A 26,554-nucleotide genomic window follows, 5' to 3' on the forward strand; every position below is an offset into this window, starting at 1 on the left:
ACTTGCCATATGTAGCTATGTAAATTAAATGGACTAATAGTAAAAATTCAGTTCCTCATTTACACTGTGTAGGGAGTGTGAGAGATTTGGGGGCTGTTCAAGAAAAAGATATGACTGAGGTGGCAATGGCACACACGGGCTTAATTGGGTGACACTTGGACAGGTTCACATATAGGAACAGTCCAGAAGGGGGGGAAGTGAGGGGGGAAAAAGAGGAGCCACCTGTGTCTAAGCGAGTCTCTGGGTCAGAGACCCCAGGGGCAGCTGCAGCAGGTCAGGGCCATAAAACTTCAAGGCCCTGTTTTATTAATGGGTAACTGCCCTCCATGAGCTTTCATAGAGTATGCAAAGCAGGTGACTCTAAATGGCTAAAACTTTGCTTATTTGGTTATTTTAAAGATAATTGGGTATGTAAAAGTTAGAGTTTGGTGCTGGTGGGCCATTTGAGATAAAGGTCTCAGCTTGCAGTAAAGAAATAAACAACACAGATCCAGTACACAGAGAATGTCTTTAGCTCATTTATATAACATATTGGCCCCATTTCAGGTGCTCAGCTGCCACACGTGGCTATTGGCTGCTATATTTCTAGCATGACAGAGAGTTCTGTTAGGTGGCACTGCTCAAGGAGTTTAAGCTGCTGTTTCTGAAACTTGACCACAAAACTTTCCAGTAGAGGCTGTGTCTCATGATCAGCCAGGGGATGTTGATGGATTTCTTTCACCTGGTAGGGAGTTGGATAAGGTTGGTGGTTTCCAGTTGCACGTCAGGAACAACTGGAGAGTGTAAAAACAGAAAAAGTGTTCCCAGGCTTGTGTTGGTCCTGCCCAATCAGAATGTCTGGACTTTACTTAAAGTTGCTCTAGTTATCTGTTGTACGCCATCCACTGACTGGCCAGCTTTGGGAGTCTAGGACTGGAGGCCTCTGAATTTTTCTTTGGCTTTTTAGACTGTGATTATAAGAAGGCAGTAGCTAGTACTCTGGCAAGGATGGACTCTCAATTTCTGGCTGCCTTTTTAGCTGTAAGCACCTACTTTCAGTCATGGCTGGGCTTTTTGTTCTGGAGATCAGTGAGCTTTTTACTATTATGTGAAGGGGCAACCAGATATTCAAGCAGGGACTTGAGATGTCTCAATTGGGTTACTCAATTAAGATTTTAAATTTTTTTTAATGTTTTATTTAATTTTGATAGAGAGACAGAGCATGAGAGGGGTAGAGGCAGAGAGAGGAGACACAGAACCAGAAGCAGGCTCCAGGCTCTGAGCTAGCTGTCAGCACAGAGCCAGCACAGAGCCTGACGCGGGGCTCGAACCCACGAATGTGAGATCTGACCTGAGCCGAAGCTGGAGACTTAACCGACTGAGCCACCCAGGCGCCCCTCAATTAAGATTTTACAAAAAATGTAAGCTGTGGTGTGGTAAAGGAGAGTTTGGAGTCTGAGACAAATGGGAAGGATGTGTTTTATGTAGAATCATGTTAGATAAGGAAAAGGTAAAGTAGTACTTTGGACAGAGTGTTACCATTTTTGTTAACGACAGCTCTGTGGTGAAAGATTGCACAACACAGCTTCTGCTGTGGGACTGACTGCACCTTTAGTGGGGGTGGTGAGGAGTGATTACTTTAGCCTCCTTTTAAGGACAGGCTTACCTGAATGCTTTGTGCAGTGCAGCCACATGTGTTCACCATACGCCTGTGCATTTGTCTCTCTTTGGGATTCTGCTTTTTTTTTTTTTAATTTTTTATTTTTGAGAGACAGAGATGCAGGGGAGGGTCAGAGAGAGGAGACACAGAATCTGAAACAGGCTTGGCTCTGAGCTAGCCGCCAGCACAGAACCTGACGTGGGGCCTGAACCAACGAACTGTGAGATCATGACCTGAGCTAAAGCCGGACGCTTAACCAACTGAACCACCCAGGCACCCCGGGATTCTGCTTTTAAAAGAATCACACAAAGTCATTCGTGTTACTTGGACTTGTAAATAGCCCTGCTTTACCATACAGAAACATTGTTATTTCCCTTGTTGAAAGACTTTAGGTCACTTAAAGAAAATCACTTTGAGTTACAGTGTGCTGTCCTCAGACTGGCACTTTGCATAGTTGGGTCATTGACTTTTTAAAAACAAAATGTATTTCCCATACCATAAAATTCACCCATTTTAAAATGTCCAGATCAGAGGTTTTTAGTATATTTACAGAGTTTTGCAGCAGTCACCACAGTCTAAGTTTAGAACATTTTTATCACTGTTAACATTTTTAAAAATTGAGGTGAAATTCATATAATATGAAAATAACTACTTTAGAGTGTATTGTGATACTTAGTGTTGGGCAACACTTTCTAGTTTCAAAACTTTTTCATTACCCCATAAAAACATCTTGTACCCACTTAGTAATCACTGCTTTTTTCCCCCATCACCTAAATGTCCATGAGTGGATAAACAAATTGTGTTAAAGGCGTACCTCTGACATAGTTAGTGTGTGTTCTGTTCTAGACCATTTTTATCTCAATAAAGTGAGTCAGATGAGTTGTTTGGTCTCCCAATGCATAAAAGAAATTATTTTTATACTCTAGTCTATTAAATGTGCAATATCATTATGTATAGAAAAACAATGATCATATCTTAATTTTAAATATTGCCTAAAAATGCTAACTGTTAGCTGAGCTTTCAGTGAGTCAGAATCATTTTGCTGGTGGAGCCGTCTTGCCTCAATGTTGATAGCTGCTGCTGATCAGGGTGGTGGTTGCCGAAGGCTGGAGTGGCTGTAGCAGTTTCTTCAAATAAAGCAATGAAGTTTTGATGTGTTAATTGACTCTTCTTTCACAAATAATTTCTCTGTAACAGGTAATGCTGTTAGATAGCACAGTAGAACTTCTTTCAGAATTGGAATCAATCCCCTCAAACCCTGCTGCTGCTTTATCAACTAAGTTAGTGTAATATTCTAAATCCCTTATTGTCATTCCAACAATCTTCACAAGATTTCCTCCAGGAGTAGATGCCATCTCAAGAAACCACTCTTTGCTCATCTATAAGAGTAGCTCTTCATCTGTTCAACTTTTATCATGAGATACAGCCATTCAGTCACACTTTCAGCCTCTACTTCTAACTCTAGTTCTCTTGCTGTTTCTACCACATCTGCAGTTACTTCCCACTGAAGTCTTGAACCTTCCACTTGTAAAAAATGCAGTATCTGTGAAGCGCAGTAAAAGAGGCATGCCTTTATATATTTACAGTGGAATATTGTTGAGCCACAAAAAGGAATGAAGTAGTGATAACATACTGCAACCTGGATGAACCTCAAAGCATATGCTGAGTGAAAGAAGCCATTCGTGAAAGGTTACATTTTTATATGATCCCATGTATATGAAACATCTGGAATAGGAAAATCACCATTAAATTGTGCAGAGTTTTCAGACCCCCAGCTCCAAGGGCTCCAGGTCTGGGCATCCTTTCCCTGTCTACTTGTCCTTGGCAGGCAACATTGTTAATGGTGACTGCAGCCTTAGAGTCAGATCTGGTCCTCCTCCGTGCTCTTCCAGTTCTGGCAGTGGGCTGTGGGCCCACTTGTCTTTCTCTGTATACTTTTCTCCTTGGAAAGCAGAGAGACACATAATTCTACCTAACTACCCACGTGAAGCCCATTGCATGGCACATTCTTATTGTCACTGTTTTTAACATTACTCTTTTCATGGCCCTTATTCCTTCCCTTGCTGCAGATCTCTCAGGTTGCCTTAGTCAGCTATCATGTCGGGTTCATAGTTGATCTGTGCCATACGTGCATTTTCTTGTACTGTGCTCTTATACCCTTGATGGGTGATAGTCACATTAGAAGATCTGTGCCATATGTGCATCTTCTTGTACTGTGCTCTTATACCCTTGATGGGTGATAGTCCCATTAGAAGACTCTTGTACTGTGGCCTAGGGTTTGGAGACAAGACTGAGAAGGAGAAATTGGCCATGATTTTTCCTGATTTGTCCTATTCCAGGAGCCTGGGCAACTTTGGCCTCTTCCAGCCAGGTTCTGTGGGAGGGACCACCTCCTTTCCCAGCTAGCAAAAGGGTAAAGGCTAATGACCTGGCCTGGACTGAGGGTTGGGCTCTGAGCCCTGTATGAATGAAGCGAAGGAATTTAGGAACAAAATTAATTTTTGGAAGGTTATTAGAAGGAAGAACAACACAGACTAGAGTTCTCATTAGCAAAGGCCAAAAGAAATGCTTAGTGCTGCCCCCTATGCTGAAAGAGGAAACCAGGCCATACCTTCCACTCTACTTGGAAAGGCCCTCAGCTCAGTGTCCTGGCTCGTCATTTACAAGTTTTACTTTCCACATTGATGCAGGACACAGTATAAGAAGGATTTGCTCTCTTCCATTTTCTAGTAACTTGTTCCTGACATCCTTCTGGCCCCTTACCAGCAGTGGCTTCGCTGTCCATGTTTCTGCCAACAGTCTGTTCCCAACAATATAGTCATTCTCTGAGATGATATACATTTTCTCTGCCATGCTCCTTGCTGCTTTCTGAGCCCTTGCTAGCAGAGTCCTTAACATCCATTTTTCTACTATGTCTCTTCAAGTAAATACAGACTTTTTCTGTCCTCTTCTCAAAATATTTCCCTCTATCTACAGCCCAATTCTAAAGCCACTTCCACATGTTTAGATATTTGTTACAGCAGTCCCCCACTTCCAGGCAACAAAAGTAGTTTAATTAGAGAACTGTTAGTTTTCTGTGGCTACCATGGCAAATGACCACACCCTTAGTATCTGAAACAACACAAATGGATTAACTTGGGGTTCTGGATGTCAGCAGTCCTGGAGAGGTCTCACTGTGCTAAACTCCAGGTGTCAGCAGGACTATGTTCCTTTCTGGAGGCTCTGGGGAGACTCTGTTTCTTGCCCATTCAGATTGTTGGTGGAGGTCAAAAATACTCTTCAAGTTGGGGAGAGGGAGTGAGACAAATCATGAAAGACCTTTGAATGCTGAGAACAAACTGAAGAGGGAGAGGGGAAAAGGAAGTGGGGGTGATGGTCATGGAGAGGGGCACTTGTGGGGAAGAGCACTGGGTGTTATATGGAAACCAACTTGGTAATAAACTATTAATAAAAGAAAAACAACACTCTTCAGTTGTGCTGTCCATATGTCTGCAAGGTGATACTATGGAAGCTTCTCTCCCTCTCCTCTTTTGTCTTTCCTTCCCTTTGTCTTTCATTTCTACTCAGTAGAAACAGATGCTTTATTTTCTTCCATATTCATTTATTTAAAACATGCATGTTCACAATTCGGCAGGACGGTGAGGTTATCCTGCCCTAAATGCTGTTTCATAGTGGGGAACCTTGCCTGAAGAAACTTGCCTGAAGAGGAGTGGCTGACTGTTGGGAAAGTTAGGACTTTGCTGGAAGCCCTCACATTGCTGTGCTCTACCTGTATCAGGTTTATGCAGCGGAAGACTAGCTTGTCAAAAGTCAAACAAAACATTGTCCTTAAATGACGTGTTTGTTAAGTGTGAATCTTGATTTCTTTTTCTTTAAGTCAACTTTTTTTTGGAGGAGATAGAAAAAGATTCTCTGCCTTAGGAGCTCATGGTTTTATTTGCTTTAAGTTAATCTTGATATATTTAGTAAATTTGCACATAAAGCAAATAATGATCCTATAAACTTTATTTAGTAGCAAGAGGCTAAATGTGCTCACTTGTTTAGCAGATGAGTAATGATGTATGCAAAGATAGTTTGAGAGTTATTTTAATTACCATTGGTCAGTTGTCCAAAATGTCACACAAGACTCCCAAGGCAGCTTTTAGATCTTCCTAAGGCTTTAGTAGTAATGACATGGACTTGTGATTGTATAATTCTTTTTAAGTGGCTATCAGTATCTGTCAAACTTCTATCAGGTAGAGAGCTGGGATGTGCTTTTGAGTTCTTGAAAGTGTGATTGGCAAAATGAATGGAGAATTGGACACTTAGCAAGTTGTCCTATGTTCCTTTTGCTTCATGAATTTGTCTCTTTTTTACCTATAAAACCTGGGAATCTTAGGGAACTATAGTACTGAGTATTGCTGCTTTGAATCCATGTACCAGGAAATAGTGGCTTTGGGGAAACATGTGTCTTCCTTGTAGACATGTGTGTCTCCATTACCTCCTTGCACCTCTTTTTTCCCATTTTTGTGTTTATTAATTCTTTGATTTGTCCTCTTTGAAACTCTGCTAGAGGATTAAAGGTACATCCTATCATACTATCTGGCAAGTAACTGGCAAATAAGAGTTTCCCATACTGCTGGAAGATTAAAAAAAAAAAAAAAAAAGAACAAAGGTATGTTTGCCAATCCTGGGAAACAGTCCTGAAGTGTCATTGCAAGCCACAGAGGTTGGCAGTCTTGTGGTGAGACAAGACTAGAGGCCTGCTCCTGCTTGATGGACCTGAAGACCAGCTGAGCTTGTCCTGGCTGAGACTCTGCTGATTGCCTTTGTATATTCCATCTCTGGCAGCTCCTTTAGTGGCCGTGTGTTCCGAGTGACCTTCTTGATGCTGGCTGTCTCCCTCATAGTTCCCCTGTTTGGAGCCATGCTGCTGCTGGATTCTCCCATAGACCCACAGCCTCTCAGGTAAGCTGCCCTGGCCATTCTTGGGAGGGCTTGCATGGCAGATAGAGTAGGCTGGGATAGTATTTAGGGTAATAAACCAGTTTGGTTTGAAAGGTAAGTTACTAGGGGAGAGAGAGATTTGTGATTTCTTTAGTGCCTGTGCTTTGTGTGGATTCAGATGTTCCACAATATATATATGGTATTGTCCACGATACTCTTTCAAAAACAAAACTATATAAATCACATAACAAAAACAGAAAAATCCCAAATGAGAAGCTTATATGTTAGAGATAATTAAAACTTAAATTCATTTGAAGTGGCAAAGGCATACACAAAGGTTAAGTTATCTTGTTTAAAATTTATAAGTAACTGATTTTTAAGTTTTTAAATGTTATTTATTTTTGAGAGAAAAAGAGACAGAGCATGAGCAGGGGAGGGGCAGAGACAGAGGGAGACAAAGAATCCAAAGCAGGTGCCTGGTTCTGAGCTGTTAGCACAGAACCTGATGTGGGGCTTGAACCCACAAACTGTGGGATCATAACCTGAGCCAAAGTTGGATGCTTAACTGACTGAGCCACCCAGGTGCTCCGTATAAGTAACTGATTTTTTTTTTAACTTGTGATTAGTGTTCTCTTTTTCCTGTTATCTTTCATTGGTGGGCATCTATGAGTAATGCAGTCCATTATAACTTGAAAAAAACAGTGTACATCTAGGGGCCCCTTGAAATGTATTCACATTTGTAATTATAATAATGCAGAGCCATGCTCTTACTGGTATAATGGTTTCTGACATTGATGTTGACGGTTGTGCAGTCTGGTTCAGTAAGTAAATTTTCCTTTCCTTTTGAAACTGCCCAGAGGTGATGCTTTCTGAAGTTTAAGTAAGTTAGTCCATGTAAGACTTTAAAAACTTCAGACAAGAACTATGTTCCCATTATAGAGTCAATATAACATGTACAATGGAATAATGTGTTCGTGTTTTATAAATAAAAATTAAGGCATTAGATTGGACTCAATTTACTGAGAATGTATTGAGCACCTACTGTGCTTTAGGTAGGTACCCAGCTGGATTCAAGGATATAAAGAGGACACAGTTCTGACTTCAGATTGACATCTGTATACAAGAGTCAAGTTTTTGTTGTTGGATTTAGAATTAGTAAATGTACAGGGTGCTGTTGAAATATAAGATTGAGGTTGGGTGAAGGCCAGGGCATTCTAGATTCATGAGAGTGTTGGCTTATAATTCCTTGTATGTCAGTGGACTCCTGCATGTGTCTTCCTGGCTGAGCTGGGCCCAAGGGCATACTGGTGTCCTCTCTGAGGGGGGCTTCCAGGACACATAGTGGGGGAAGATAGCTCTCTCTTGCTAACCCCTCTCAACATGCAGAAGGATGTGGCTCAGCCTACCCCAAATAGAAACTGACCTTGGGCTTTCTAGGTGATCTAGTTGGCTAAGGTGGGAGTATGAACCATGTCCACAGCAGGGGATCCAAACCTGGACTGGGAGCTAGCCTTGGAGAAGAGCAGGAGAGTGGAAAGACCAGGGAAAGATGGAGCTTCGGTGACTAGAGGCCTTTGATCTTAGTAGAGGTGAATTTATGTTTGGAAAGGGCAAAGAAATTCAAGGCAAAGATAGGTGTGGGCTCCTGACCAGAAACTGAAAGGGAACATGGCCCACTAAGGATTTGAAGTTGTATAAAGCAAGTTCTGTCTGCAGACAGAGTAGAAGAGCCTGATAAGGAGGGAAGGGAAGAGAAACCCAGTGAAACCAGAGTGGCTGACAGGAATCTCTCCCATGCTCAGACTTGCTCAAACATTGGAGTGGCTTCAAAATGCAGAACAAAAGCAGAAGACTGGCAAAGGTGTAAGAACAGAAATTAGTTGAGGTTTGGAGGAAAACGCTAGTGACAACAGCAAAAAAAGACATCTTTCAAATTCTGTACAGAGTGAGAAGAGCAAGGAAGGGGGAAACCCACTGTCTGGAGCAAGTAAGGGGTTGCAGTATTGATGATGATGGAAAAGTAGGGCTTCCATCTTCTGCTCGGCTTCTGTTATCTCCATGAGCCGAGTGTGGGCATGGCAGGGAATGGGGCTAGGCCAGCTGGCCAGGTAGGAGGGTTAGCTGATGGAAGTGCCTCAGAGAATCTGCCTCTGGTTTACGTGACCTCCTGTGAGACCTTACACCATACTTAGCAATCTCTGAGAAATCACAGAGAAAAATGAAGAGGATGCAAGACCCCTCCCAGACTGGATTATATACAGTTGGTTTCAGTTCTAAACAGCAGTCACCAGGAAGGTTGCAGGGCTTTGTCAAACACCTGCCATGCAAGGTGACCTTCTTTTCTTCCTTGTTTTGCCGATTAGAGGACCATCATAGACATGGCATGTATGACATCCTGATTTCTGGAGGATGTTGGTCAGCTCTTTCAGGATACATTTGACACATGGAGTTATTGGGACTTAATATGAGTTAGCAGGACTTAGTAGGAATTAATAGGGAATTAATAAGAGTTTACAAGTTAACGGGCTTTAACAAGGTGCCATGTGGCCTGGCTGGCCATAGAGCACTGATTTGGGCTTCCTGGAGCTATTCCTGGATGCTTCTGCTCAGGCTGCAGGAGTGGGAGCCCTTTCTTGCCCATCCTTTACATTTTTTCATTTAAGTTTTCTTTGTGTCTCTCTGTTGAGATAATACTTAGACTTCTTGTTGGCAGGATAGTGCACAATATACTGATTAGGTTGATGCTACAAATATTTCTTGAGGACTTCCTTTGTGTAGGGAATTAGGCAAGGTCCAATGACTAGGTAGTAGGTGGTTGCTGAGTATCAGCTATGCTGTCCTCTATCCCTGGCTGTATGTGCTTGTTCAGTCTTTATGCACACTGTAAGAAGGCTGACCTTCCCAAGGTCAGAATTTGAACACAGCCACGTCCATCTCTGTAGTCTAGGCTCTTCTCATCAAAGTATGCAGGTTGCAGCCCTGCTCTTTTCCAAGAGTGTTTTTTTTAAAGCAGGTAGAAAGCCATAATTGGGAGGCAGGGTAGAGTAAAGGTGTGGGGTGGGGAGGGAGTTTAATTCAGAGGAAATTGTGCAGTGTCCTAAGTACACACCTGACTCAGAGGAGGCAGTAGGAAGTGATGTGCTCTGCCAAGAAAAAAAAGAGGTTGGGCAAGGTAGGGAAGCTTCTCTATCATTCTACAACCTCAGCCACCCCTCCCTCTTGGTTCTTGCACTCTGGTGGGCTGGCTAGGAAACTGCCCCGCTTGAGGGCAAAGTAGGGAAGGAATTGGGAGATATTTTCCCTCTCTGCTCCATCCTTCCTTCCCCCACTTCTCCCTCCCATAGTGTTCACTAGGAGCCTTCTGTATGCCAGGTTCTTGAGATACAACAGTGAAAAACAAATCTTTCATCTCATGGGCCATGTGTTCTAGTGGGGATAGACTGACAATAAATGTAACTGAGAAGTGAGAAGTTGATAAATACTATGGAAAAAATAGAGTTGGGTAGGTAGGGGCTGGGCTTTTGGGGAAGGTATGGAATATTAGGTGGTAAGAGCAGGCCTCACTGAGAGGTGAGGGTGGAGCACAGAGGAGCTGGTGCCAAGGATTTAAGGTGGGAGGTGCCTATTATGGTCAGGAACTAGCAGGGCAGGCTAGCAGGAACAAGGGGGGAGGAGCTGAGAGAGGTAACTGGGCAGAGGGTACTGGGAAGGGTGCCCTTGAAGGCTATAAACTCTGGGTGAGATGGGGCTGTTCCAGGGCTGTGAGAGCCAAGTGCTGTGATCTGGGTGTATTTCAAGGTGCATGGGGCTGCTGGGTTGAGGATACACTGTAGGGAGCAAGGGGGGAAGTGAGGGTGAGAAGATGGTGGCCTGGACCAGGGTGGTAATAGAGGACATGGAGAGAAGGACTTTAAACCATGTCTGTTTTCTGAAGGTGTCACCAGCAGGATTTGATGACTTGGGAGAAGCAGGTGTATTTGTGTGTAGATGGGGAAGATCTCTGGATCTGAGTTTGCTCTCTGGGGAGGGGTCTAGAGCCCACTGGAAGTCAGGCTGGGCCCTAAGAGGGACAGGTAGAAGGCAGAGTGCACCTCTGCTGGAGTATGGGCTGGTGGTGCCAGCCCCAGGCTGATCTCCACTTATTTTTTATGTCTTCTTGAAGCAGGAAGCACGTCTATCAGCTGTGAAATGTCAGCACCACTCCCCTCCGCCTTAGTTGGATTTTAATAACTGGGTAGACTGGGCAGCAGCTACTGGAAAAATAAATGCCAGGGTGTGTGAATCAGAGGAGTGAGGAGGTCTAACCTGCCTCGGGGCACTGGTCTGGGACAGGAGCTTGTATAGGTGGAGGCCTCAGGTACTCTCAGGTGATTACCAAAGTTCTTGCATTAGCCATAATCATATTTTAATTTTTTTGTACTGTGATCTTTTCTGATATCCTAGGATGTTTTTCCCCCCTGACCTTCATATTTCTGGCAACTAAGGTTGTTATTGCAACGTGCCCTCTTTATCAAAAAACGGGGAGTTATTCATGAAGGTCATCAGTAATCACTTTCTTCATGTATTTCTTATAGACAAATCCCTATAATTGCATTATTTTACAGCTTCAAAGAACCCCCTCTCTTGCTTGGTGTTCTGCAACCAAATACGAAGTTACGACAGGCGGAAAGGCTATTTGAAAATCAACTTATTGGGCCAGAGTCCATAGCAAATATTGGGGGTAAGTAGTAAACCCCTGGAATTTCAAGGCTTTCTGAGGGGGGTTCTGCCAGAGGAGCTGCAATGCACCTGCTCCTGGGTAGGGGGTCCCAGACATCCTCCTCAGCTGCAGATGCACTGCGCTTGTCGAGCAGACACCCCTCAGCTTTCTGAGTTACAGGCCATTTCAGTGCTGTGTGGTTTTTGAGTTCATGTCTGTGGAGCACTTTATTCTGCTCAAGGTGTCAGGCCCATCAAATTAAAGAGAAAAAGGAAAGATTGCAACCTTGATGATTAGCTCATTTGTCAAAGTTAGGTAAAGTCAGTTTGTCTTTACACAGATTTTATTTTTGAAGAGAGTACAAATGATTCTCTGTATTTCCACTGTTATGTTTGTTTTTGTTTGAAGCTGACCTTGGTGGGTATGTTTAAGGGTAATTTAACTGTGTGCTAAGAACTAGACGTGGCTCTGGTTCTGATTCTTGAGTCTCTAGCCACAGGACACCTTCTGCCTTTAAAATGAAGATTAAGCTCAGGAATCAAAAGACACAGTTAATGAGAAGTTGAAGAACTTCCAAAGGATGGTGTGTTTCCGTGAATCCGTGGTGGACTCGTGCATCCTATGTGCTGCTGGATGTGGGACCCAAATCTGGTGTTGGTTTGTTTTGCTGATAGTCAAAATTGTTGTGAGAGGGATAGGCAGTTCATGATAGAACCTCATGTATCTTTTTAAAAGACATTGATGTTTATTAATATATTTCACAAATTTTGTGTTTTTTTGGTGAAAAACCAAATATTGAGATTTAAAACTGGAGTTTCAGGGAGTTAACAGTGATCTTTATTGTTATCTTTCAAAGTGAATGGCTTTCTTATTCCCTCCTTTTTGTCTCCGGCTGAACCCTCATTGCACCTTGCCTCCAGGACTCATCTTTTTTCTTTTCCAGGGCTTTACTTGGTTATTCTCCCTGTGACATTTCTGGTTAGGCACAGTGGGGTCCTGTTACCTACCTACAGCTGTAACCATAGGGAGGGCCCCAGGGAGCCCCTGCTTCCAGCTTAATTTGCAAGTTGTCCCTGGGGATTGGCTGGCACCTTGCTGGCAGTGGAGGGAGGAACTAGCCTCAGGACAGTGCCAGAGGAGAGTAATCACCAATTAACATGGTTTATTTCTCTAAATAGATTTTATTTTTTTACAGCATTTTAGATTCGTAGCAAAATTGAGGGTACAGAGATTTACCATATTCCCCTACCCCACCCCCACATATATACAGCCTCCTTCATTACCAACATCCTGCACCAGAGTGGCTCATGTGTTACAGTTCATGAACCAGCACTGACCCATCATTATGACCTGGAGTCCATAGTTTACCTTAGGCTTACTACTTGGTGTTGTACATTCTGTAGCTTTGGACAAATGTATGATGACGTGAATCCATCATTATAATATCATACAGAGTAGTTTGACTCCCCTAGAAATCCTCAGAATTCCTCTGTGCTCTACCTTTTCATCCTTCCCCACCCTACAGCCTCAGGTACCTTTTTACTTTCTAGATTTTTGGCTTCCAGAATGTCATATAATTGGAATCATATAGCACGTAGCCTTTTCAAATTGGCTTGTTTCACTTAGTAATATGCATTTAAGGTTACTCCATGTCTTTTCATGGCTCATTCTTTTTTATTGCTGAGTAATACTCCATTTGTGAAAATACCAGAATTTATCTATTTACCTACTGAAGGACATCTTGGTTGCTTCCAAATTTTGTCAATTATGAATAAGGGTGCTGTAAGCATCCATGTGCAGGTTTTTATGTGGACTCATGTTGCCAACTCATTTGGGTAGGTACCATGGAACACAGTTGCTGGATGGTAAAAATATGTTTAGTTTTATAAGAAATAGTCAAACTGTCCTCCAAAAAGGCTGTACCATTTTGCATTCTGATGATCAGCAGTAAATGAGAGTCCCTGTTGCTCTATATCTTCACCAGTATTTGGATTTTAGATTTTTGGCCATTCTAATAGGTGTGTGGTAGTATTTCATTGTTTTAATTTGCAGTTTCCAAAAGGACATAAAATGTTGAGCATCTTTTTATACACTGATTCCATTTGCATACCTTCTCTGGTGAGGTATTTAAGACTTTTGGCCATTTTAAAAATTGGGTTATTTATTTTCTTATTGTTGATTTTAAGAGTTCTTTATATATTTTGGAGAACAGTTCTTTATCAAATGTATATTTTGCAATATTTTCTCCCAGTCTGTGGCTTGTTTACTAAATCCCTTGACAGTGTCTTTCACAGAGCAGAAATTTTTAGTTTTAACGAAGTCCAAATTACTAGTTATTTTTTCATTGATTGTGTCTTTTCTGTTGTATCTAAAATATAATCACACCCAAAGTCCCGTAAATTTTCTCCTATGTGATCCTCTAGAAGTTTTATACTTTTATATTTTACATTCAGGTCTGTGATCCATTTTGACTTTACTGTTGTGAAGGGTGTAATGTCATTGTCTAGATTTATTTTTTACATGTGGATGTTCTGATGAGTTAGCACCACTTTTAGGAAGTACGATCTTTGCTCCATTGTACTGCAGTATATTATGTAAGATTGTATTGTGAAGGATCAGTTGACTGTATTTATGTGAGTGTATTTCTTAATTCTGTTGTGTTACCTCAGACTATTTGTCTGATTCTTTTTGCCATTACCACAAAGTCTTGGTTACTGTAGCATTATAGTAAGTCCTAAGGTAGTGTCTGTCAGTCCTCCGATGTTGTTCTTCAATATTGTGTTGACCATTCTGGATCTTTTGCTTCTCCATAGAATAAGTTTTAGGATATCCACAAATAACTTGCTGGGATTTTGATTGGGATTGCTTTGAATCTGAAATCAAGTTGGGAAGAACTGAATCTTTCCATGTATTTAGTTTTTCTATTTCTTTCATCAGAGTTTTGTAGTTTTTCCCTCATATAGATCTTGTACATATTTTGCTATGTTGAGACCTAAATATTTTATTCTTTTGGGTGCCAATGTAAATGTTATTCTATTTTTAATTTTAAATTCCACTTGTTCATTGCTGGTGTATAGGAAAGTAATTGACTTTTGAATATTATACTTGAATCCTGAAACCTTGCTATTATCACTTATTAGTTTTATGAGTTTGTTGATTCTTTGGGATTCTCTACATAGACAATCATATCATCTGTGAATAAAGATGGATTTATTTCTTCTTTCTCAGTATACCTTTTATTTCTGTCTCTTTTTGCATTAGCTAGGACTTCTGGTACAAAATTGTGAAGGAGTTGTTGGGGAAGGGGACATTCTTGCTTTGTTCCTTAATCTTAGTGGGAAAGCTTACAGGTTTGTCACCAATAATTAGGAAGTTAGCTGTAGGGTTTTTTGTATATGTTCTTTATCAAGTTGAAATGCCCTTCTATTCCTAATTTACTGAAAGTTTTTATCATGAATGGGTTTTGGGTTTTGTCCAATGCTTTTCTGCATATGTCAGTATGATCATGTGATTTTTCTTTAACCTGTTGGTATTATGGATTACTTAATTGATTTTCAAATGCTGAACTAGCCTTTCATACCTGGGATAAATCCCACTTGATTGGCGTGTGTGATTCTTTTCATATATTGCTGGATTTGATTTGTTAATGTTTTGTTGAGGTTTTTGCATTTGTGTTCATGAGAGATCTTGGTTTGTAGTTTTTGGTAATGACTGGTTTTGTCATTCGATAATGCTGGCTTGATAGAATGAGTTAGGAAGTATTCCCCATGCTTTTATTTTCTGGAAGAGATGGTAGAGAAAGAGATGGTAGAGAACTGGTATTATTTCTTCTTTATAAATGTTTGGAAGAATTGATTGGTGAGAGCCTTGTGCTTTCTGTTTTGGAAGGTTATTAGTTATTGATTCTTTGCTTCAATAGATATAGGCCTATTCAAATGGTCTATTTCTTCTTGTGTGAATTTTGACTGATTGTGTTTTTCAAGGAATTGGGTTTTTTTTTAACTTTTTTTTTTAATGTTTATTTTTGCTACAGAGAGAGACAGAGCATGAGAGGGGGAAGGGCAGAGAGAGAAGGAGACACAGAACCGGAAGCAGGCTCCAGGCTCTGAGCTAGCTGTCAGCACAGAGCCTGATGCGGGGCTTGAACCCACAAGTGTGAGATCTGACTTGAGCCAAAGTCGGAGGCTTAACCGACTGAGCCACCCAGGCGCCCCAAGGAATTGGTTTATTTTATCTAGATTACCAAATTTGTGAGCATAGAGTTGTTAGGATATTCCTTTTTAAAAAATTTTTAAATATTTATTTATTCTTGAGAGAGAGAGAGAGAGAGAGAGACAGAGACAGAGCATGAGCGGGGAAGGGGCAGAGAAAGAGAGAGGGAGACACAGAATCTGAACCTGGCTCCAGGCTCTGAGCTGTCAAAACGGAGCTCAATGTGGGGCTTGAACTCACGAACCATGAGATCATGACCTGAGCCAGTCGGATGCTTAACTGACTGAGCCACCCAGGCACCCCATGATATTCCTTTATTATCCTTTTATGTCTGGAGTCTATCAGGATATTCCCTTTTTCATTTCTGATGTTGGTAATTTGTAACTTCTCTCTTTTTTCTTAGCCTGGCTAGAGGATTGTCATTTATTGATCTTTTCAATGAACCGCCTTTTGGTTTTGTTGATTTCTTTTTTGATTTCCTGTTTTCAATTTCATATTAATATCAGTCTCCTCTAATTTTTATTTATTCTTTTTTCTGTGCTTACTGTGGGTTTACTTTGCTCTTCTTTTCCTTTTCTAGTTTCCTAAAATGGAAGCATAAGTAATTGATTTTAGTTCTTTCTTCTTTCCTAATATATGAATTCAATGGTATAAATGTCTTCCTAAGCACTACTTTCACTGCATCCACAGAATTTGATAAGTTGTATTTTCATTTTCATTTGGTTCAAAATATTTTTCACTGACTCTTGAGAGTTCTTTTTTGACCTCTGTGTTATTTAGAAGTGTGTTTAATCTTCAAGTATTTTTAGGATTTTCCAGCCGTCTTTCTGTATTGATTTGGATATTAATTCTGTTGTGGTCTGAGAGTAGATTTGAGAGTCTGAGAGTATGATTTATATTCTTATAAATTTATTAAGGTGTTTTTATGGCATGGATTTTGATGACTTGTTATTAGGCATGTACACATTAAAGCTTGTTATTTCTTCTTAGAAGATTGACCCTTTATTATATGTATTCTTTATCTCTAAGAATATTTTTTTCTCTGAAGTTGGCTCTGTCAACATTTGACTTTGTATATCTTCTTGGTGTATCTTTATATGTGAAGTGGGTTTCCTGTGGGCAACATGTATTTGGGTCTTGTTTTTTTATTTCTTCTGAGAGTCTTTGTATTTTTAATTGGTATATTTAGACCACTGATGTTTAAAGTGATAATTGATACAGTTGGATTAATATTTACCATAATTGTTACTGTTTTCTATTTGTTCCTTTGTTTTTTGTTACTATTTTTTTCTTTACCTTCTTTCTGCCTTTGATATTTTTTTGTTTGTCTTAGTATAGGTGACACAGAGTGTTACATTAGTTTCAGGTGTACAACTTAGTGATTTGATAATTTTATACATTATGCTATATTCACCACAAGTATAGCTACTTTTACAGTTTTTTTAATGTGTTTTTAAATTTTTTTATTTTTGAGAGAGAGAGAGAGAGACAGCATGAGCAGGGGAGGGTCAGAGAGAGGAGTCACAGGATCTGAAGACAGGCTCCATGCTCTGAGCTAGCAGTCTGCCCAGAGCCCGATACGGGGCTTGAACCCACGAACCGTGAGATCATGACCTGAGCTGAAGTCGGACACTTAACTGATTGAGCCACCCAGGTGCCCCTACTTTTACAGTTTTACTGACCATTTTATGATTCCATTTTATCTTCTTGCTTAGTATATCAATTATACTTTTTTAAAAGTTTTAATGTTTACTTATTATTGAGACAGAGAGAAACAGAGCATGAGTAGGGGAGGGGCAGAGACAGAGGGAGACACAGAATCTGAAGCAGGCTCCAGGCTCTGAGCTGTCAGCTCAGAGCCCGACGCAGGGCTCGAACCCACGAACCATGAGATCATGACCTGAGCTGAAGTCAGCCACTCAGCCGCTTAACCAACTGAGCCACCCAGGCGCCCCAATTATACTTTTTATAAAGAATTGCTTTAGTGGTTGCCCTAGAGTTTGCCTGTCTGTGTTTAAAAACTACAGAGTGTTTATTTGAATATCATCCTTGCACAGGGGCCAGGCTAATCTCTGCATTGTTCTAATTGTATATGTGCTGATAAAGTGAGCACTCAGTGTGCTTTAGTTTTATCACAGGGGATTTTCTAGCAGTTTTTCCCCTTCAGTTGGATATAATCTGCATCAGAGGCAGACACTGACTGGAGGCAGACATGAACACATACCCCTGAGTGCTGAGCATCAGCTGGAGAGTCCTTGCTCATTTGAGGGTAGAAAATCCTCACATTTTTTTCCCCCATTGACTGGTGTCTGCTGACTTCACTCTTGCTCCAGTGTCAAGCCCACATTGTTTTGTCACTGTTTGCTTTAAGGACTTAAGGACTCAGACAACACTTCTTCATCTTCAGAACTGCCATTTTCTCTTGAGAGATGAAAAATACAAACAAGCCACCTCTGTTGTAGATGGCTACAATAGTTCTTAGGCTAATCTAGTAACTCTCTTATTCCTTTTTATTTTTTTAAACAGATGTGATGTTTACTGGTACAGCAGATGGCCGGATCCTAAAACTTGAAAATGGTGAAGTAGAGACCATTGCTCAGTTTGGTTCAGGCCCATGCAGTAAGTCAATGACCACCCCCTGGATATATGTCTCTTGTTACTGAGAAAAGTGCTGAATGGCTGTGTGGAACTAATTCTCCCTAGAAGTCAGGTTCACTCTTGGAGAAAAAAGAGCCCCTAACCACCTGGCAGATTGAGCCTGACCTGCGCATTATCACCAGCTCTTCATTTGCTGTATGATCCCTGGACCTCATGGTACCTGATTGTCACTCTTTGAGGCAGTGGCCCTGGCACCTGCCAGTTACCTCATGGGTCCCACCCCCTGCCATTTCATAATGGCCTGTGTTCACCCTTGAGGTAACTTTGGAGAAGATTATAGCCATTGCCACAGTGCTGCTATGGAAGGGCAGTTGGCTCTGTTGTTACTTAGAGACTTAAATGTCATTCCTACATTAGCTTCCCAGGAATTTCAGCACTGTTGTTCAGCATGAAAACACCCTGAAAGTCACTCAGGTTTTGGGAAATGAGAACAGAAGAATCTCATCATTAAAAACTGGTAGTGCACAGATTTTTTATTAGTTATTGTTTTTTTTTTAATGTTTATTTTTGAGAGAGCAGCAGGCACTGACTAGAGGCAGACATGAACACATCCACCTGAGTGTTGAGCATCAGCCTGAGAGTCTTTGCTCTTTTGAGAGTAGAAAATCCTCACGGGTGTTTTCACTAACTGGTGTCTGCCCAGAGAATGAGCAGAGTGTGAATGGGGGAGGGGAAGAAGGAAAGGGAAACACAACATCCGGAGCAGCTATCCAGGCTCTGAGCTGTCAGCAGAGAGCCCGACATGGGACTTGAACCCACAAACTGCGAGATCCTGACCTGAGCCGAAGTTGGATGCTTAACCCACTGAGCCACCCAGGTGCCCCTAGTTATTATTTTTTAATAGGTAGAATGTTTTTATAAAAATGATGCATTTTCATTGTGAAAACAATGTGTACACAAAGGTACAAAGAAGGAAGGAAAACATTGTGTACACAAAGGTACAAAGAAGGAAGTAAAAATCACCTCAGAGTCTTCACAGATATAACTGTTAACATTCTAGTGAATAGCTTTTCAGATATCTTTTTGTTCATGGATACTCTGGTTTTGTGATGGAATCATACTCTACATCCAGTTTATTTTTTTTAAGCTTTTTTTTTTTTTTTTTTTTGAGAGACAGAGAGAGATAGCGTGAGCAGGGAAGGGTCAGAGAGAGAGGGAGATACAGAATCTGAAGCAGGCTCCAGGCTCTGAGTTAGCTGTCAGCACAGAGCCTGACGCAGGGCTCGAACCCACAAACTGTGAGATCGTGACCTGAGCCGAAGCTGGATGCTTAACCAACTGAGCCATCCAGGCGCCCCTACCTCAAGTTTTTTAACCTGCCTTTTCCACTCTGTATTTTGACAGTAAGTGATCCTGCAGTAAGTGAGTGTCCTGAAGTAAGGATTCTTATAATAAGCACCCTGGAGTAAGCACCCCCCAGAAGGCATCCTTCAATAAGCAACCCTGTAGAAAGCACCCTGCAGTGAGCAACCCAGCAGAAAACACCCTGCACTAAGCACCCTACACTAAGCATCCTGCACTAAGCAACCCTGCATTAAGCACTCCACAGAAAGCACCCTACAGTAAGAGCCCTGCACTAAGCACTCCACAGAAAGCACCCTGCAGTAAGCAAACCTGAATACAGTAAGCACCCTGCAGAAGCACCCTGTACTAATCACCCTCCAGTAAACAATCCTGCAGTAAACAATCCTGCAGAGAGCACCCTATAGTAAACACCCTACAGAAAACAACCCTGCCGTAAGGACCTTGCAGTGAGCATCCTGCAGTAAACATCCTGCAGTAAGCAGCCCTGCAGAGAGCACCCTGCAGTAAGCATGTTATATAAGCACTCCTGCAGTGAGAATCCTTGCAGTAAGTGCCCCTGCATAAGGAACTCTGCAGTGAATACCACTATAATAAATATACATTGCCTCAGGTTTAAAAAAGGTATAATAGGTATTAATCTGAGGAATAAAATAGCAGCTCTCCCTTTAAGCCAGCTAGAGGGACAACTGATAGTGCCATAGACGGGCACAGTGTTCCTGTCAGGCTATTGGGATTAAACTCACAATTCTCGAGGTTCTGGGGGGATTCTAGAGTTGGGGCCTGGGTCCTGATGATGTCCTTGAGTTAACTGTCCAAGTCTTAGGATGCTGATATGAATGTGATTCTTTGGTACCAGTTGTTCATATGTTCAGTTCCATGTTATCAGTTGGTCCCTCTGGCTGGCTGGACACCAGACAGTTGTCATAACTTCTGCGAGGTCTGGAACACTAGGGGATGGGTCTGTCTTTAAAGCCGTGGTCTTTCTTGTTCTGAACAGCTTGATGTATATTTCGGAGGGGATGAATGAGATGCTTGGAGACACAGGTAGAATCTGGGACCAGCCACTGATTCCTACCATTTGTTTCCTTAGAAACCCGAGATGATGAGCCTACTTGTGGGAGGCCCCTGGGCATCCGGGCAGGACCCAATGGAACCCTTTTTGTGGCTGATGCGTATAAGGGACTATTTGAAGTAAATCCATGGAAACGTATGTAACAACGTCTTCTTTCTGTGATAATTTCAGATGTTTTAAACATGGATTTAATTTAAATGGATTTAATGGGTTTTGTTCACTAAAACTACTGGAAACTTTGTAATATTTTCTTATTCATTGAATAGTACTGCAAGTAATGCCTACATTTATCATATATTTGTTGTGTACCCTAATTTCCTATTTGTGTTTTAGCCGCAAGGTCTTATCCTCAAAAAGTTAGAACTCCTTTATTTTTGTGTCTCTCTCTGTCTTGTCTTCCTGTTTGTTTTCTGTGTCTGTCTTTTCATTTGTTTGTCCGCCTCCTCTTCCTGTTTTTCTCTGTGCTTCAGCAGAGGAGTTTGTACGATGGAGGAATTTGTTATCATGGATAGTACCTGAGGCCTGTTTGCTGGATGTGTGATATGCAGGTGCTCAGCCTCTCTGTGAAGCTTACCCATCCATGAAACAGGGCTAATGATAATGCCTACCTTGTGGGATCATGTGAGGGTTTAAATGAGGTTATACAAAGAGAGAGCTTATCATTCCATAAATGGTTGTTTTCCTGTTTTTAAGTTTACCACCATCACTATTTCTTAAAACCAGATGAATGGAACATTTTGTACTTCTCTCAAGCAAACAAGCAAATGAAAAGAAAGCAGCCTTTTGTCTAAGACTCATAATAGACTTTTATTTCTTTTCTATCCTTTTTTTTTCTTTTGAGTGGGGGAGGGAGAAAGAGAAAGAGAAAAAGAGAGGGAGAGAAACAGGAGAGAGGGGCAGAGAGCAAGGAGGATAGAGGATCCAAAGCAGGCTCTGTGCTGATAGCAGTGAGCTCAACACGGGGCTTAACCTCACAAACTGTGAGATTATGACCTAAGATGAAGTTGGATGCTCAAGCAGCTAAGCCACCCAGGCACCCCTAAGAATCATAATAGGTTTTTAAAAGTCAGTTTGGGGGAGTGGCAAGATGGCGGAGAAGTAAGGAGCCCCATTACCTCTGTCCACCCACAGTTATCAAACTGAGAAGAATTAAAAAGCCACAGCTCTCTGATCTCCAAAAACGGAGGTGTGCGAACAGACCCCTTATCGACAGCAGCCTCATGGTTGCCTGAGTGAGTACGAATGGGGACTGGAGACTTTAGGGGAGGGAGCGCTGGCTCCGGAGACAAAGCGCTGAGCGCCCAGAGGCTTGGCGCTGGGCCCCCTGAAACCTGCATGTCCCTAGGCGCACCGCTCCTAGCCGGGCAGGGCAGCCGAGAGACTGGAAGCACAGATCCCCCGACAGCCACTCATGCGGGACGCTGGATATCCAGAGGTGCACTGACCTTCACAGCCGCCCACGGTACCGCCGGGCAAGGCAGGAGAGAGACCAGGGGAAGAGAAGTAGAGATTGAATCACTCACAGCGCAATCCCTGCAGAGGAGAGATTCAGCCCGGGACTGAGGGTCACTGAGCGCTGAGGGAGATATCTGTCCCTTCAGCGGGGATGTTCAGTCGGACCAGGCAGCTCACCAACTTCAGTTGGAGCCAGGGGAGAACTCTGACTTCACAAACCCCCTATTCGATCCCGAACAGAAAGCTGCCCACCTGCAGGCGATATTAACTGTGGTGGCAATATTGAGTGTGCGGGCAAGGACTTAACCGGGCAGAACTTAGAAAACAGAAACAATTAGATCCGCCCGAGGCACAAGAAGGTTGGACTCCAGAGAGTAGCTAGAACGCATGGTCTGAGGGGGACTTGGGGTGCCCTTCACCATTCTTCTCTTCGCATCCACCAAGGCGGGGCCTCAGAGAGGAGCCCTGGGGACCCGACCCACCTACAGCAAGCCATGCCAATCCGCTCTGGAGAGCTGCTGTGCTTTTGCTTATTACCATTAAGTGGTTTTTTTTCTTAATATTTTTAATTTTTAGCTATCCCCTGTCTTCTCTTTACTATCTTCCTATTTCCTTCCTTTCTCCCTTTCCCCCTGGAACCTGGGAAAGACCAACAATTAAGGCAGTGCTGTGCTGATCAACTCTGACCATCCAGATAGTTTTCCTTTAATCCATCCTTATCTCCCCCAACCCCCACTGCAGGTTTTAAGCTCTCAGACTGTCCTTTATCTCTGACTGTCGAGATCCCCCAAATCCCCGACTGCTTTTTTTTTCTTTCCCCTTTTGTTTTTTCCTCTTCTTTTTTTTTCTCCTCTCTTTTCTTTCCTGTTCCTTTTTTTCTTTCCCCCTTAGGTTTGCTTCTTTATCAGTACATTTGCGTGCTTGTGTTCTCTGTGTGTTTGTCTGTCTGTTTTCCTTTTCAGGGCTACCTCAAGAAACAACCCAAAGCACACATAGTGGAAAACCCCAAATATTGCTGAGTAGGGAAATAAATTAATCAGAGGCACAAGAGAAACCGAGAAACACCATTTAAAAAAAAAAAATCTCCTGAAACGACAGACCCTAGACACCCCAAGAGCTTCCTTCTATAGAGGAATACTAATAATCACACAGTGCAGAACGAGCTTTTAAAACTGACAAGAGACAGAAAGGTAGCCAAAATGACGAAACGAAAGAACTCTTCTCCAAAGAAACTCCAGGAAGAAATCACAGCTACAGAACTGCTCAAAACAGACACAAGCAACATAACTCAACAAGAATTTAGAACAATTGTCGTAAAATTAATTGCTGGGCTTGAAAAAAACATGGAAGCTATAAGAGAAGATATTGATACAAAGACTAGGGTCCTTCAAAATAGCTCTGACAAGTTAGAAAAGGCTCTAAATGTGATGAATAATAAGTTGGAGGCTGCCAATGCACGTATTGAAGACTCAGAGAGGAGAATAAGTGAATTAGAAGACACAGTTACAGCAAAAGAGGAGGCTGAGAAAAAGAGAGAAAATGATTCAGGAGCACAAAAGGAGAATCAGAGACCTGAGTGATACAATCAAATGGAACAATGTCCGTATCATAGGAGTTCCTGAAGAGGAAGACAAAGACAGAGTGCTTCAAGGCATGCTAGACCAAATTATACATGAAAATTTCCCCAATCTGGGGAAAGAGAAAGACACTGAAATTCAGGAGACATACCAAACTCCCCTAAGATGTAACATAAACCGACCTTCAGCACGACATAGCATAGTGAAACTGGCAAAATATAAAGACAAGAGAGACTTCTGAAAGCAGCTAGGGAGAAAAGGGCCTTGATATACAAAGAAAACCTTTCAGAGTGGTTACAGACTTACCTACTGAAACTTGGCAGGCCAGAAAGGAATGGCAGGAAATCTTCAATGTGATGAACAGAAAGAATATGTAGCCATGAATTCTTTATTCAGCGAGCCTGTCATTCAAAATAGAAGGAGAGATAAAGGTTTTCCCAAATAAACAAAAGTTGAGAGAAGTCATCACCACCAAACCAGCCCTACAAGAAATCTTAAGAGGGACTCTGTGAGGGAAACATAGCAAGGAATAAAGGTACCAGAGACATCACTACAAACATGCACTCTACAGGGAACACAATGAATCTAAACCCATATTTTTCAATAATAACACTGAATGTCAATGGCCTGAATGCTCCAGTCAAATGACACAGGGTAGCAGAATGGATCAAAAACCAAAACCCATCTCTTTGCTGCCTAAAAGAGACTCACCTTAGACCTGAAGACACCTTCAGATTGAAAGTAAGGGAATGGAGAAATATCTACCATGCGACTGGAAGCCAAAAGAAAGCTGGAGTAGCTATACTTATATCGGACAAACTGGACTTTAAAATAAAGACAGTAACAAAAGATAAAGAAGGACACTATATAATAATTACAGGGACTCTACATGAAGAAGAGCTAACAATTATAAACATTTATGCGCCAAATTTAGGAGCTTTTAGATACATAAAACAACCACAAACAAAAGCAATCCTATTGATAAGAATGTGCTAATTGCAGGGGACTTTAATACCCCACTTACAACAATGGATAGGTCAGCCAGACAAAAAAATCACTAAAGAAACAATAGACCTGAATGGCACACTGGAGCAGATGGAATTGATAGATATATTTAGAATTCTGCATCCTGACGCTAGGGAATTCACTCTCTTCTCAAGTGCACATGGCACATTCTCCAAGATTGATCACACACTGGGTCATAAAACAGTCCTCCATAAATATAAAATAATTGAGATCATACCATGCACACTTTCAGATCACAATGCTATGAAACTCGAAATCAACCACAGGAAGAAGTCTGGAAAACCTCCAAAAATGTGGAGGTTAAAAACTACCCTACTAAAGGATGATTGGGCCAATCAGACAATTAGAGAGGAAATTAAAAAATATAGGGAGATGAATGAAAATGAGAATACAGCAATTCAAACTCTCTGGGATGCAGCAAAGGCAGTCTTAAGAGGAAAGTTCATTGCAATACAGGCCTACCTCAACAAATCAGAGAAAGCACAAACTCAAACCTAACAGAGCACTTAAGGAAACTAGAAAGGGAGCAGCAAGAACACCCCAAACCCAACAAAAGAAAAGAAATAATAGAGATCAGAGCAGAATTAAACAAGATAGAATCCACAAAAACAATTGAACAGATCAATGAAACCAAGAGTTGGTTTTTTGAAAAAAATAAACGAAATTGATAAACCTCTAGCTAGGCTCCTCAGAAAGAAAAGAGAAAACATGCAAATAGACAAAATCATGAAGGAAAATGGATCTATTACAACAGATCCCTCAGAAATACAAGCAATCATCAGAGATTACTATGAAAAATTATATGCCAACAAACTGGACAATCTAGAAGAAATGGACAAATTTCTAAACACATATGCGCTACCAAGATTCAAACGGGAAGAGATAGAAAATCTGAACAGACCCATAACTAGTGAAGAAATCGAATTAGTTATCAAAAATTTCCCAACAAATAAAAGCCCAAGGCCAGATGGATTCCCAGCGGAATTCTATCAGACGTTTAAAGCAGAGTTAACGCCGATCCTTCTCAAGCTATTCCAAAGAATAGAAATGGAAGGAAGACTACCGGACTCATTCTACGAGGCACATATCACTTTTATTCCTAAGCCAGGCAGAGACCCAACGAAAAAAGAGAATTACAGGCCAATATCCTTAATGAATACAGAGGCAAAAATACTCAACAAGATACTAGCAAATCGAATTCAACAGCACATAAAAAGTATTATCCATTATGATCAAGTGGGATTTATTCCTGGGTTACGAGGCTGGTTCAACATTCGCAAATCCATTAATGTGATACACCACATCAAAAAAACAAAAGAAAATCATATGATCCTGTCGATAGATGCTGAAAAAGCATTTGACAAAATACAACATCTTTTCTTAATAAAGACTCTCGAGAAAGTTGGGATAGAAGGAACTTACTTAAACATCATAAAAGCCATTTACGAAAAGCCCACAGCCAATGTTATCCTCAATGAGGAAAAACTAAGAGCTTTCCCCCTGAAATCAGGAACACGACAGGGATGTCCATTCTCACCCTTGTTGTTTAACATAGTGTTGGAAGTCCTAGCATCAGCAATCAGACAACAAAAGGAAATTAAAGGCATCCGAATCGGCAAAGAAGTCTTCAAATTCCCTTTTCACAGACATGATACTCTACATGGAAAACCTGATCGACTCCACCAGAAGCCTTCTAGAACTGATCAATGAATTCAGTAATGTTGCAGGATACAAAGTCAATGTACAGAAATCAGTTGCATTCTTATATACTAAAAATGAAGCAACAGAAAGAGAAAGCAAGAACCTGATCCCATTCGCAATTGCACGAAAAACCATAAAATACCTAGGAATAAACCTAACCAAAGATGTAAAAGACCTGTATGCTGAAAACCATAGAAGACTTATGAAGGAAATTGAAGAAGACACAAATGGAAAAACATTCCGTGCTCATGGATTGGAAGAATAAACATTGTGAAAATGTCATT

The 26,554-nt window shown here is 41.5% G+C and overlaps 1 protein-coding gene and 1 pseudogene across 1 annotated transcript in view; one reads left to right on the forward strand and one right to left on the reverse strand.

The window, feature by feature from the left end:
• Nucleotides 1-26,554, forward strand: part of APMAP (adipocyte plasma membrane associated protein) — a 43,020-nt gene that overhangs the window by 5,992 nt on the left and 10,474 nt on the right. The window contains exons 2-5 of the mRNA XM_029918192.1: nt 6,470-6,586; nt 11,170-11,285; nt 18,003-18,095; nt 20,530-20,646. Coding sequence (XP_029774052.1) covers nt 6,470-6,586; nt 11,170-11,285; nt 18,003-18,095; nt 20,530-20,646 — 443 coding nt within the window. The remainder of the gene's footprint in view (nt 1-6,469; nt 6,587-11,169; nt 11,286-18,002; nt 18,096-20,529; nt 20,647-26,554) is intronic.
• Nucleotides 17,494-17,589, reverse strand: LOC115275574 (annotated as a pseudogene).

This window comes from Suricata suricatta, chromosome 12, assembly GCF_006229205.1.
Source record: "Suricata suricatta isolate VVHF042 chromosome 12, meerkat_22Aug2017_6uvM2_HiC, whole genome shotgun sequence".
Lineage (NCBI taxonomy): Eukaryota > Metazoa > Chordata > Mammalia > Carnivora > Herpestidae > Suricata > Suricata suricatta.